The 12,238-nt window shown below is 43.0% G+C and overlaps 1 protein-coding gene across 1 annotated transcript; it reads right to left on the reverse strand.

Moving 5' to 3' along the window:
• Positions 1–402: 402 nt before the first annotated feature.
• Positions 403–8,768, reverse strand: si:ch211-264f5.2 (uncharacterized protein LOC570749 homolog). The gene is made up of 8 exons (XM_017687881.2): positions 8,587–8,768; positions 6,385–6,696; positions 5,038–5,367; positions 3,845–4,144; positions 3,693–3,759; positions 1,720–1,808; positions 1,504–1,550; positions 403–1,323 (listed from the first exon to the last, which is right to left on the reverse strand). The coding sequence occupies exons 1-8, from the start codon at positions 8,627–8,629 to the stop codon at positions 1,231–1,233; spliced, it is 1,281 nt and encodes a 426-aa protein (XP_017543370.1). The 5' UTR covers positions 8,630–8,768; the 3' UTR covers positions 403–1,230.
• Positions 8,769–12,238: the final 3,470 nt, after the last annotated feature.

Below are 12,238 nucleotides of genomic sequence, written 5' to 3' on the forward strand. Positions count from 1 at the left end.
TGAAAGCTGCACTGAGATATGATAAGAATGGTGAGGAATGGTGACCTGCTTAGTGATCTCAGTGCAGTTTTCAGTTCGGTTAGCCATGACGTTTTTCTCTCCACTGTTTCTTCTGTTGATCTCTGTGGACAGAAACCTGATTGAAAACGCTCAAAATGGTTATTTATGCTGTGCTAGCATAATTTAGGAGCAACCATTCTCTCCTGAACAGAAAATGGAGAATAGAAACTGATCACTAATTAGTGTTAATTAGAGTCATGGTTCCTTAAGAACTGATTAAGTGCTGTGTCTTGTGATGTTTGTTTATGAAATATTATTTCATAAATAAAATTGGCCTACTTTATATGACAGCGTTGTACCAGATTCATACATTTGAGGTCAATAAGCTTGACACACATGAAATACATGGTTCATTGTTAGTATTTATTAGTTAATACAAAATTACATATGAAGAATATTTTTCCTTTTCCTGAGAAGTTTATATTGTGGAGTTGGAAGGCTTGATTTGGATGAGATCTGAATACTTTGTTGACTAATGTGACAGTAAACGAACAGTGTCTCTGTGAGAGCTGCGGTCACTGAGCTACTGTTAGCTGTCACTTCATCTGACTGCCGACCGGCGGCAATATGACAGCAGTGACGGGTCTGACATCAGACCAGTACTCTGACTATGATTATATGATATTTTAGGCTGCGTTAATCTGTGCGTTTAAGCATTGAAGCCTGTTGGCCAGCTGAGCTAAGGGTTGTTAGCCAGGGGGGAAAGGCTGTTAGCCAGGTGGGCCAAAGGCCACCATTACTGCCCCGCATTCCTGAAGTGATCTGGAATCTGGAACTGGTTCAGGCTTCATTCAGACCACCTGACACCATTACACACACACACACACACACACACACACACACACACACATACAAACACACTCATGCTCACTCATACACACACACACACACATACACTCGCACTCCAGCGATCACTTACACTCCATCACGAGTGCTGACATGGGTTCAGTAAAACATGCCGGAGCTTCTGAAAATAACAAGTTATAAAATTACCCAGAACCCACTGCAGGTCACCATCAGAGGGTTCGTTATTCCATGTGACCTGCACTGGATTACAGTCTGTTTCACATCCAGTAGATCATAATTCATCAGCTGAAATACGACATTATAAATATGAAAACGTTGAGAACTGTGTTTGTTAAACTGCAGTATTTCTGAGAGTCTGTGCCGTTAAAGCTCTGCTACAGTGTCCTTCTCCTCCTCCAGTTTCAGAACAGTCCTGTTTGTCCATTCATGGTCCAGCAGATCAACATCATCCTTCACCTAGTCAATAATAAAACAATATTCATCAGTAAAATGATAGATATTCCAGTTGTTCAGTAGCTTGTGGCTGTTATGAATCCGTATCTGTTACTCAGCAGTATAAATTCTGAAGTTTTGAGTTTGAAGAGTTTAAGAAGTTAAAGACACACACACACATTTTATTTTGTTTAATTCACTCACCGTGAGCTCCTCTGGCTCCATCCCCTCCAACATAATGTGATTCACACCTAAAATGTAACAGAAACAGATTTCAGAGAAACAAAATCCAGTGAACCGAAATGTTGTAGCTTTAGCGTCGACTGACACGTCACTGGAGCTTATTACACAAACAGCTGTGGATACAAATCACTCAGAGTGTTATAAACAGTTATAAAGGTCAGTGTGGGTTCTACTTACGCCTCTGTGTCTGTCTCCTCCAGATCACAGTGACCACTATAGCCACTGTTAGTAAAATCCCCCCAGTGACCATCAGATACACATACTGTCTGAAATAAACCGAGAAATACAGGAGTTCAGATTACAGAACAGTAAAGATCAACGTTTACAGAATTTTGCAGTTCAACACTGCATTTTCATTTCAGAGCATTTATTAGATTAGACTAGGTTTATCTAAGGACTTTTATTGTGAAGGCAGGACTAGTCCATGCTGTGTTCTGTTATGTTAGGAAGTACTGATCCTGTCTAATGTAAAAGGCTGTAAAAGTAAGATGTAGCGAGGTTTAGAGCAAATCGTTAGACGAACGTCTTGGTCACACTTTATTTGGATTGTCCACTTCAGATGTTCAGTAGACACGTCATTTACTTTTAAGTTACATTCAACTAAATATTTACTAAACTCACCATTATTGTCTTTAACTCTTAACCCGCTCCTGACCCTAACCTTAGTATTAATCCTAACCCTAATCCCACCACCGTTTAGAATCAACAGACACACTATATTTCCAAAAGTATTCACTCCCCCATCCAAATCATTGATTTTCAGGTGTTCCACTCACTCATAACCACAGGTGTATAAAGCTGAGCCCCTAGGCCTGCAGACTGCTTCTACAGACATTAATGAAAGAATGGGTCGCTCTCAGGAGCTCAGTGAATTCCAGCGTGGTACCGTGATTGGACGCCACCTGTGCAACAAGTCCAGTCCTGAAATTTCCTCACTACTAAATATTCCACAGTCAACTGTCAGTGGGATCATAAAGTGGAAGCGATTGGGAATGACAGCAACTCAGCCACGAAGTGGTCGGCCACATAAAATGACAGAGCAGGGTCAGCGGATGCTGAGGCATATAGTGCGCAGAGGTCACCAACTTTCTGCAGAGTCAATCACTACAGACCTCCAAACTTCATGTGGCCTTCAGATCAGCTCAAGAACAGCATAGAGAACTTCATGGAATGGGTTTCCATGGCCGAGCAGCTGCATCCAAGCCTTACATCACCAAGCGCAATGCAAAGTGTGGAATGCAGTGGTGTAAAGCGCTGCCACTGGACTCTAGAGCAGTGGAGAAGTGTTCTCTGGAGCGAACAATCACGCTTCTCCATTTGGCAATCCGATGGACGAGTCTGGGTTTGGTGGTTGCCAGGAGACAGTACTTGTCTGACTTTAATAAAGCTTTTTCATAAACTGGGTCTTCTTTAATAGCAGTTAATGCTACAGAGCTTTCTGTAAACAAAACATGGGAACGATAAAATGTAAAACTGTAAATGTTTAGAAAGTTGATGCTGTACAGATGCATGCATGTCATTAGACAGAGGTGTAAAATTCAGGTCCAGAAAGTAAAAATCCTTTCCAGGATTTTGTTCCAACAGGCTGGCTTCTCTAGTTAGATCACACCACCGGAGCTGTCCAGGCAGTTGGAACAAAATCCTGGCAAGGATTTTTACTTTCTGGACCTGGATTTTACACCTCTGTCATTAAAGTTCTGCCTGTGTTTAGTTTAGCAGCCTGCTGGGTTCTTTGTTCAGAGATAAGCACTTCATTAAGTGGTCAGTGTAGCTACAGGGTACCTAATAAACTGGCAGCTCAGTGAAGTTTGGGAGTCTCAAAGTACTGGTCCCTGGACCACATACGCATACACATACCCAGCTTCATATGACCTAGTACAGACCTATAATATATACATGAATCTGCCCACTGATTTATTGCTGCGGTCATGTTTTTCATCTGATCGTAGACGGTAGATCTTCTTCACCCAGCAGACCCTGCACCCAAGTCTCCAACATCTATAAACTCAGCTCAGACTGATGATATGATGTTAAAGCAGAAACAGAGCTCTGATCACAGGAGGAACCATTCAAACCTGATCCAACGTAAACGTTGCACCCTGAGCTCACGTTAGAGAAGAAAGTGACTCAATAGATGAATGGATACGTACCTTTTTCCTGTAGGTGGTAAAGTAGCTTCTTTGCGTTTGGGCACAGCTAATGGACCACCGGACAGAGCTGTGAAGGTAAAGAGACCCAGGTTAAATATGTCCACCGAGCAGGGAGCTTTCCTGAAGAAGACCTGATGGATAAAACATTTCACCTTTCGGCGTGGAGGAGGTGGTGGACGTTGAGAAGGTAGTGGATGTCGAGGAGGTGGTGGAAATTGAGGAGGTGGTGGTTGTCGATAAGGTGGTGGACGTTGAGAAGGTGGTGGACATCAAGGAGGTGGTGGACGGTGAAGAGGTGGTGGACGTCGAGGAGGTGGTGGACGTGCAGTCAGGTGAGTGTTCAGTCACAGCTGAAGGTACTGCTGGTTGGTGGGTGGAGCTGAGTGGTGGTGGTGTTGACAGTGTGGATGGTAACTGTGCTGATGTTGCTGCAGTTGTTGACTGAGGAGACTCTAAGAAAGAAATGAGAAAGACTGTGTATTCAGGACTGAGGCGAGTCCAGAGATCTGCTGCTGTATGAGTCAGACTTTAATGATCCAGATACTGTTTTAAGATCAGAACAGCATTAAGACTATTGACTCCAAACTCTGCACACCAGACCCCACCCAGGAGGAGCTCTTTAATATCCAGGAGGAGCTCCTTAACACCCAGGAGGAGCTCTTTAATACCCAGGAGGAGCTCCTTAACACCCAGGAGGAGCTCTTTAATACCCAGGAAGAGCTCCTCAACTCCCAGGAGGAGCTCCTTAACCCCTTAACATTCCAGGTTTATTTCATGATAAGGCTTATTATTCAGTAACTACAGGGATTTCATTCTAAACTCAGATTACAGACGGGTTCCGCGGCTCGTTAAGGGGTTAATTAGTTAGTGAGTGCATGATGATGCCGAGCACACAAACATGCAGTGTTGGGTCACCAGGACTGAGAGCTGCTGTGTTAGGGCATGAAGTCAGGATCAAGACTGAGGGGTTGAAGTTAGTCATAGCATTAGGGTGTAAATTAATACAGTGTAAAAATATAAATACATAGTTATAGATGTAAAGTTTAGCATTTGTATGGTTATGGTCAGGGTCAGTGTTAGGGTCAGTGTCAGGGTCAATGTTAGGGTCAGTGTCAGGGTCAGGGTGAGGGTCAGTGTCACTGTCAGTGTCAGTGTTAGTCTCAGGGTCAGTGCTAGTGTCACTGTCAATGTCTGGGTCAGTGTCAGTGTCAGGGTCAGGGTCAGTGTTAGGGTCAGTGTCAGGGTCAGGATCAGGGTCAGTGTCAGTGTTAGGGTCAGGGCCAGTGTCAGGGACAGTGTCAGGGTCAGTGTCAGTCACTCTGTTTCAGGCTCTTGCTGAAGGTACCTTTGTCGTTCTGTGTGGTGGACGCTGCAGTGACGGTGACGTGGACCGGAGCTTGAATTCCTCCAATCATACACCAGAACCAACCAGCATCGTCCATCTGCAGGTTGGTCAGCGTTACGGTGAAGAGGCCCTGACCCTCGTCCCTGAGTTGCAGCTTTGCATTCTGGGGTGGCTGTATGTCCTGCTGTGATTGGCAGGAATGCAGATTTCCACTCCTGCACCACTTCTTCTCATCCTCCTTCAGCCGGTCGCTATAGTGACACTGCACACTCACGTTCCCGCCCACTGTGCCAGACACTGAGCTGCTGCTGACCCAAAGGTCCGGCGTGTCTAAGAGCAAAAACAGGACACCTTAATATTCTCAATAATTAATCAATAAATACAGTGTCCAGTGTTTATGCAACAGTGTAAATTATATATTAAATGAATTATTAAATATTTCTGTTTACATTAGAGACCCAAACAGAAACACCGTCCACCATGGTGGACACAGGGAGTTGGCACTTAATCATACATACTGACAACAACAATAACAATAGTAATAATAATAACAATAATAAAAATGGTTTATATATATATACGCACACACACTCGCCGGCCACTTTATTACGTACAGTTCAGTTGCATGTTAACACAAACAGCTAATCAGCCAATCACATGGCTGCAACCCAATGCGTTTAGACATGTAGAGGTGGTCAAGAATGGAGAAGAAACGGGATTTAAGTGACTTTGAACGTGGCGTGGTTGTTGGTGCCAGACGGGCTGGTCTGAGTATTTCAGAAACTGCTGATCTGCTGGGATTTTCACACACAACCATCTCTAGGGTTTACAGAGAACGGTCCGAAAAAGAGGAAATATCCACTGAGCGGTCAGTTGTGTGGAAGAAAATGCCTTGTTGATGTGAGAGGTCAGAGGAGAATTGGCAGACTGGTTCCAGATGATAGAAAGGCAACAGTAACTCAAATAACCAACCAGAATCTCTGAGGAACATTTCTAATACCTTGTTGAAAGTATTACATGAAGAATTAAAGCAGTTCTGAAGGAAAAAGGGGGTCCAACCTTTTACTAGCTAATAAAGTGGCCGGTGAGTATATATATGACAGTCAACACACATTGTATCCAGCTCTGATATGTTTAACCCATAAACCTGCCAGCAATAACAAAATAACTAATTATTATATTTTATATGAATAATTTCAACAACGAGAGATAAGAGAACTCAATAAAAGTGCAGAAACAGTGGAAACTACTGGATTAACACATTCAATTCAGACCAGATTAGTGTCTGTAAGTAGAGGAAGAGCTATTTTACGTATGATCATAACTGGATTTCAGAGTGTTTCCTACCATCTGTCACCTGTAGCTCCAGCGAGGTCCTGAGATCCGCCTTCAGGACTCCTCCACGCTTCATAGCGCACCAGTAGCGTCCGGCGTCTTTGACATGCAGGCCGGACAGAGTCAGTGTGGTCACCAGCTCGGCCGGACTGTCAGTAATGTTGACCTTTACCGACTGTCTCACTGGCATACAGATCTGCCACATCCTCCCTCTGCACCAGAACTTCACCTGTGCTCGGAACCTGTTGTTATAGTGGCAGGGGACAGTAACGGACCCGCCACTCCTCACCGTCAGCCTGTCCACTGTCCACAGTCCACAGCATCCTGCATAGAAACAGGACACTGTGTTACAACTCCCAATACAATACAGCCTAGTCCCAGTCCAGTAAAGCTTAATCCCAACTTAATACAGACTAGCCCAAGTCCAGTACTGCTTAGTCCGTATTTAACACAGTCTAGTCAGAGTCCAGTAAAGCTTAATCCCAACTTAATACAGACTAGTCACAGTTTAGTACAGACTAGTCCCTACTTAATACAGCCTACTCCCAGTCCAGTACAGCATAGTCTCAATTTAATACAGACTAGTCCCAGTCTGGTACAGCTTAGTCCTAATTTAATACAGACTAGTCCCAGTCCAGTAAGGCTTAGTCACTATTTAACACTGACTAGACCCAATTTAATACAGACTAACCCCAGTGCAGTACAGCTTAGTCCCTATTTAATACAGACTAGACTCAGTCCAGTACAGCTTAGTCCCAATTTAATACAGACTAGACCCAGTCCAATACAGACTAGTCCTAAATTACGGCAGGCTAGTCCTAATTGAGTGGGAAACAGAGCTGTTCTACATAAGTACATAAGTTCTCCAGGGCTGCCTGCTGTCGCTGCCTGCTGTACTTATTTACCTGCCTCAGAGAACTGAATCAAGCTCTGAGAGAAACTTAAAATCTTTACGCTGGAGCAATAGCAGGTCAGTGGAGGTCAGTACAGCGGGAAACAGGAAATTTGTTGAAACGCCACAGGAACATGATTGCCTCACACAGTGATATCAGAATAGCACGAACTGAAGAGCAGATATGGACTTTAATGAAGCTTTCACTTCTCTTTATGGAGCAGATGCTGGAGTAACTCCTCCAGAGTGGCCGTGATTTAGTTCTGCTGAGGTTCTGATTGGCTGAGTCTGGTAAACAGCAGAGATTAAAGTCCTCTCAGATGGGTTTGGCTGATCTACACAGCCCTGTTCACTCCAGCGCTGCCTGACACAGGAAACTCTGGCGTCTTTTAAACTTTTATGAATCTGATTTCAGTTTTACTCTTACTTTTAAATTCAGTAACAACGTCCCTGTAAAAGTTTAGTGACCATAAAGCAGATCTGCGCTTTTCATTCGGGTTCATAGATCTTCAGCAGGTTCAGCCTAAGAATGATATTACAGATGCTCCGATATGGGACCTGAGGGTCGATACAGATGTCTGATATTCATGATGTACACTGTCTGTCGATGCATAAGCATTTATAAAACGTATAAACTAAATCCTGAATTGGCACTGCTGGGATTATGGATGCAGTGAAATGAATAAAATGCAGATGTTATAGTGCAGCACCACCTCAATAAACACACCACCACACACCAGCAGCCTAATATAAACATCTGTCTGATGAGGAAACACTGTTTTATGCAGTTACCTGAGCTACAGATGTGATTCTGACTCTTTGTGGTTGAAACACCTGGGAGGTTTCAGTGCTAATGGATAACATCACAACATGAGCCTTTGGCTATATTCTCAGTACAATCACTACAACGGGCACAAAACCTTACATGTGATATTATTTTACACTAAATAGACTTGACTGGACTTTAAAATGGTCAGTTATTGCAGAGCAACAAGGAAAACATTATTGACACTAACACAGAGTTCTGTATGAAGCTGTTGTATTTATGGAACTTTGAATGAATATTAGGTTTAATATTTCCTGTGAATTCTCTAATTACTCTAATTCAGATAGACAGCAGGGATTATGTTATTATTTACAGTATCAGTGTTTTATTATGCCGCCTACTGTCTTTAACATCCGTGACAGCTGCTCTGTCTGAATGTCTGATGCTCCCTGAGTGGAGATCTGCGCTGTGTTTGGTCAGAGATGTGACAAATCTACGAAGCTTTCTCCTCTTAAAGCCGTGTGTCAGTGTGGATCTGAGGAAAGAGAGAACTTACCTGGTACCACCAGGAGAAGAACAGCAGGAACCAGCAGGAACATGGCAGACCGTCAGTACAACTTCACAAACAAGCTTCAGAGAACGTTTCTCCTCCACCTCCTGCAGGAGATCTGAGCGTTCCTCCGCTGTGGTGTAGCTGAGGGTAAGTGAGGTTCTCTCGTGTTCTCGACTCAGTGTCTCTCTCACTTCCTGAGGAACACTGCAGGATTTCAACACAAACGGAGAAACACTTTTTCCTCATTTTTCATCCTCGACGTCAAACCTGAGTCTAACCCAACAACTGATGAGTAACACCAGTGTGTGTGTGTGTGTGTTAGTGTGTGTGTGTGTGTGTTGTCCACTCTGAGAAATGCTGTGACTCAATATGTCTGCACGGTTTGGTCACGGCTCTCTCTGACCTGCAGCTCCTGAATCACTGATTGTTTTAACCCACAGTGGAGCTTCCAGTCGAACTCACGTCACTTCATTCAGATTCAAATCTATCACAATATTAAAATTATTGTCATGTACACTCACCAGCCACTTTATTTATACCTTGCTAGTAAAAGGTTGGACCCCCTTTTGCCTTCAGAACTGTCTTAACTCTTCATGTCATACTTTCAACAAGGTGTTGTTCCTGTTGTCTTTCTATCATCTGGAGCCAGTCTGCCCATTCTCCTCTGACCTCTCACATCAACAAGGCATTTTCGTCCACACAACTGACCGCTCACTGGATATTTCCTCTTTTTCGGACCGTTTTCTGTGAACCCTAGAGATGGTTGTGAGTGAAAATCCCAGTAGATCAGCAGTTTCTGAAATACTCAGACCAGCCCTTCTGGCACCAACAACCACGCCACGTTCAAAGCCCCTTAAATCCCCTTTTTTCCCCGTTCTGATGCTCGGCCTGCACTTCAGCAAGTTGTCTTGACCACCTCTACATGCCTAAATGCATTGAGTTGTGGACATTTGATTGGCTGATTAGCTAATTGTGTTAACAAGCAACTGAACAGGTGTACCTAATAAAGTGGCCAGTGAGTGTATTTTAATCTTACTTTTACATCATCAGAACTGAGAAGTGTGAATATATTGTGCTGTGAGAAAGAATTCACCCCCTCCTAATTTCTTTCATTTTTTTGCATATTTGTCACAATTCAATGTTTCAGGTCATCAAACTAAATTTAATATCATTCAAACAGAACCCAAATAAACATGATTTAGATTTAACATTTAAATGATGATGTTTTTAAATCAACCAATTAACCAAATTCAATTGATTGGGTTCAATTTCATTGCCACACCCAGACATGATCACTGCCGGACCTGCTGCATCATAACATCACCTAAATAGATCCTGTCTGTCAATGTAAAGCAGCTAGAAGGTCTCAAAAAGCAACACATGACGTTGCGTTCTAATGAGATTCAAACACAGATGTGAAACAAAGTCACTGAAATCTGTCAGCCTGGAAAGGGTTACAGAGCCCTGAGGCTCTGGGACTCCAGAGAACCACACTGAGAGACCTTATCCACAAATGGAGAACACTTGAGACAATGGAGAACCTTCCCAGGAGTGGCTAGCTTACCAAAATGAGTGCATCGACGACTCATTCAGGAGGTCACAAAAGAACCCAGAAGAGCATCTAAAGAATTGCAGACCTCACTTGCATCAGTTAAGGACAATATACATGGATTCACAATCAGAAAGACACTGGGTGAAAACAGCATCCATGGAAGAGCTGCAGGGCACAAATCACTGCTGACCAAGAACAACACAAATATTCATCTCACATTTGCCTAAAAACAAAACTATATGACCCACATGACTGCAATTTCCCCCTGGGATCAATAAAGGAATCTGAATCTGAATCTGAATGACTGATAATATTCCGTGGACTGATCAGTCAAAGGTTAAACCTTTTGGAAGACATGGGTCCCATGTTATCTGATGTAACAGCATTCCACCATAAGAACATCATACCACCAGTGAAACATGGTGGTGGTAGTGTGATGGTCTGGGGCTGCTTTTTTCTGCAGGACCTGGACATCATCACAACTGAAGAAACCATTAATTCTGCTCTATCAGAAATCCTGAAGGAGACTGTTTGCCCATCAGTTCGTGACCTAAAGCTCAAGTTGGGCTCTGCAGCAGGACAGTGATCCAAAGCACACAAGTAGGTCCACCTCTGAATGACTCAGAAGAAACAAATTGCAGGTTTTTGTAGTGTCTGAGTCAAAGTCCTCACCTGGACCTCACTGAGATGCTGTGGCAAGACCTTAAACAGAGACTTCATTCTCAAAAACCCACCAAGTTTAAAGCCCAGGCTTGTAGATAGTCTCATTGCAGGGCGTTGCTTCTTTCCACAGAGCTACTGAGCATCTTTCCCCACTGTTTATTTCTCATCTGACCTGCTCTGCCCTGTTTGTTGACCACCCTTTCACCTGGTCCCTCTTGGACTGATTGCCTGGTTATGTTCGTGTTTTTGTGTATTTTGCCCTCTCATTCACTTCTACCCATGAGTGTCTGCGTCAATCTGTGGTGTAACAGTTACAGTTGTGTAATATGTGTCATGTACACATATATTACACAACCTGAATGTCCAAAAGTTTGCGGACACCTGCTACTCATCCAACGTTTCTTATAAAATCAAAGGTATTAATGAAGAGTTTGCCCCAATTTTTGCTGCAGTAACAGCCTCCTCTTCTGAGAGACTTGACAGTAGATGTTGAACATTGTTGTGAGGATTTGATTGAGCATTAGTGAGGTCAGGTACTGATGTTGGATGGTCAGTTGTGGGTCACTCCAACTCATCCCAAAGGTATTGGATGGAGCTCCATCACTCCAGAGAATGCAGTTCCACTGCTCCACAGCCCAATGCTGGGGGGCTTTATATGATTTTTATGATTATTGGCTGTATATATTCTTCATGATCAGAGTCTGCATTCAAAATTATCTTCTTGAATTATTAAAGAGAATAAATACATTCTGATGATGATGATTCTGTCTACTCATATAGATACTGAACAAAATTCAGCACAGATTTCAAAATGGAAATAAATCTTTATTTATAATAAATATATTTATTTAATGAAATTTAAAAAATAAAAATGGTTATTTACATGACATAAATAAGTAACATAAGAAACAGGGGTCATTTAATGAGGTAGTAGACTGTGATTGAGGTTAATTAGAGTTAATATATTCACAGTCCCATCGCTGTAATCATGTGTTCATTGAGGTTTGATTGAAATAATGAGACAACAATTTGTGCAACAGTAAACAACTGAACAGTCAACAACTGAACAGTAAACAACTGAAACGTCTATCTCAGTTGTTGAACTTGTATAACCTTATTGACTGATTTCTGCAGTGCGTGTGTGCGTGTGTATGTGAGTGTGTGTGAGTGTGTGTGTATGAGAGTGTGTGTGAGTGTGTAAGTGTGTGTGTGATAGTGTGTGTGTGTAATCTGACTCTGCAGGTTTGAGTGTTTCAGCCTCGCGCTCTGACACTCTGACTCTCTTATGTTTGCCTCATGCCTCACCCTCTGTTGACCATGGTTTGTAGGGGGCTTGGCCACAGCACTGCTGCTCCCTCATTGGCCCGTTTGGGGAGCTGATGTCACACACTGCACAAATTAAGAGTGGCGAGCTGAGCAGACTAAACTCAGAGTGACCCG

Source organism: Pygocentrus nattereri, chromosome 27 (assembly GCF_015220715.1).
Source record: "Pygocentrus nattereri isolate fPygNat1 chromosome 27, fPygNat1.pri, whole genome shotgun sequence".
Classification (NCBI taxonomy): Eukaryota; Metazoa; Chordata; class Actinopteri; order Characiformes; family Serrasalmidae; genus Pygocentrus; species Pygocentrus nattereri.

Excerpts from the sequence above, each read along its gene's own strand:
- si:ch211-264f5.2 (XM_017687881.2), bottom strand. The coding sequence starts at position 8,629 with ATGTTCCTGCTGGTTCCTGCTGTTCTTCTCCTGGTGGTACCAG. Across the intron at positions 4,145-5,037 it reads CACCACACAGAACGACAAAG|AGTCTCCTCAGTCAACAACT; the intron begins GTACCTTCAGCA and ends TTTCTTTCTTAG. Across the intron at positions 1,324-1,503 it reads TGGAGCCAGAGGAGCTCACG|GTGAAGGATGATGTTGATCT; the intron begins GTGAGTGAATTA and ends ATTATTGACTAG.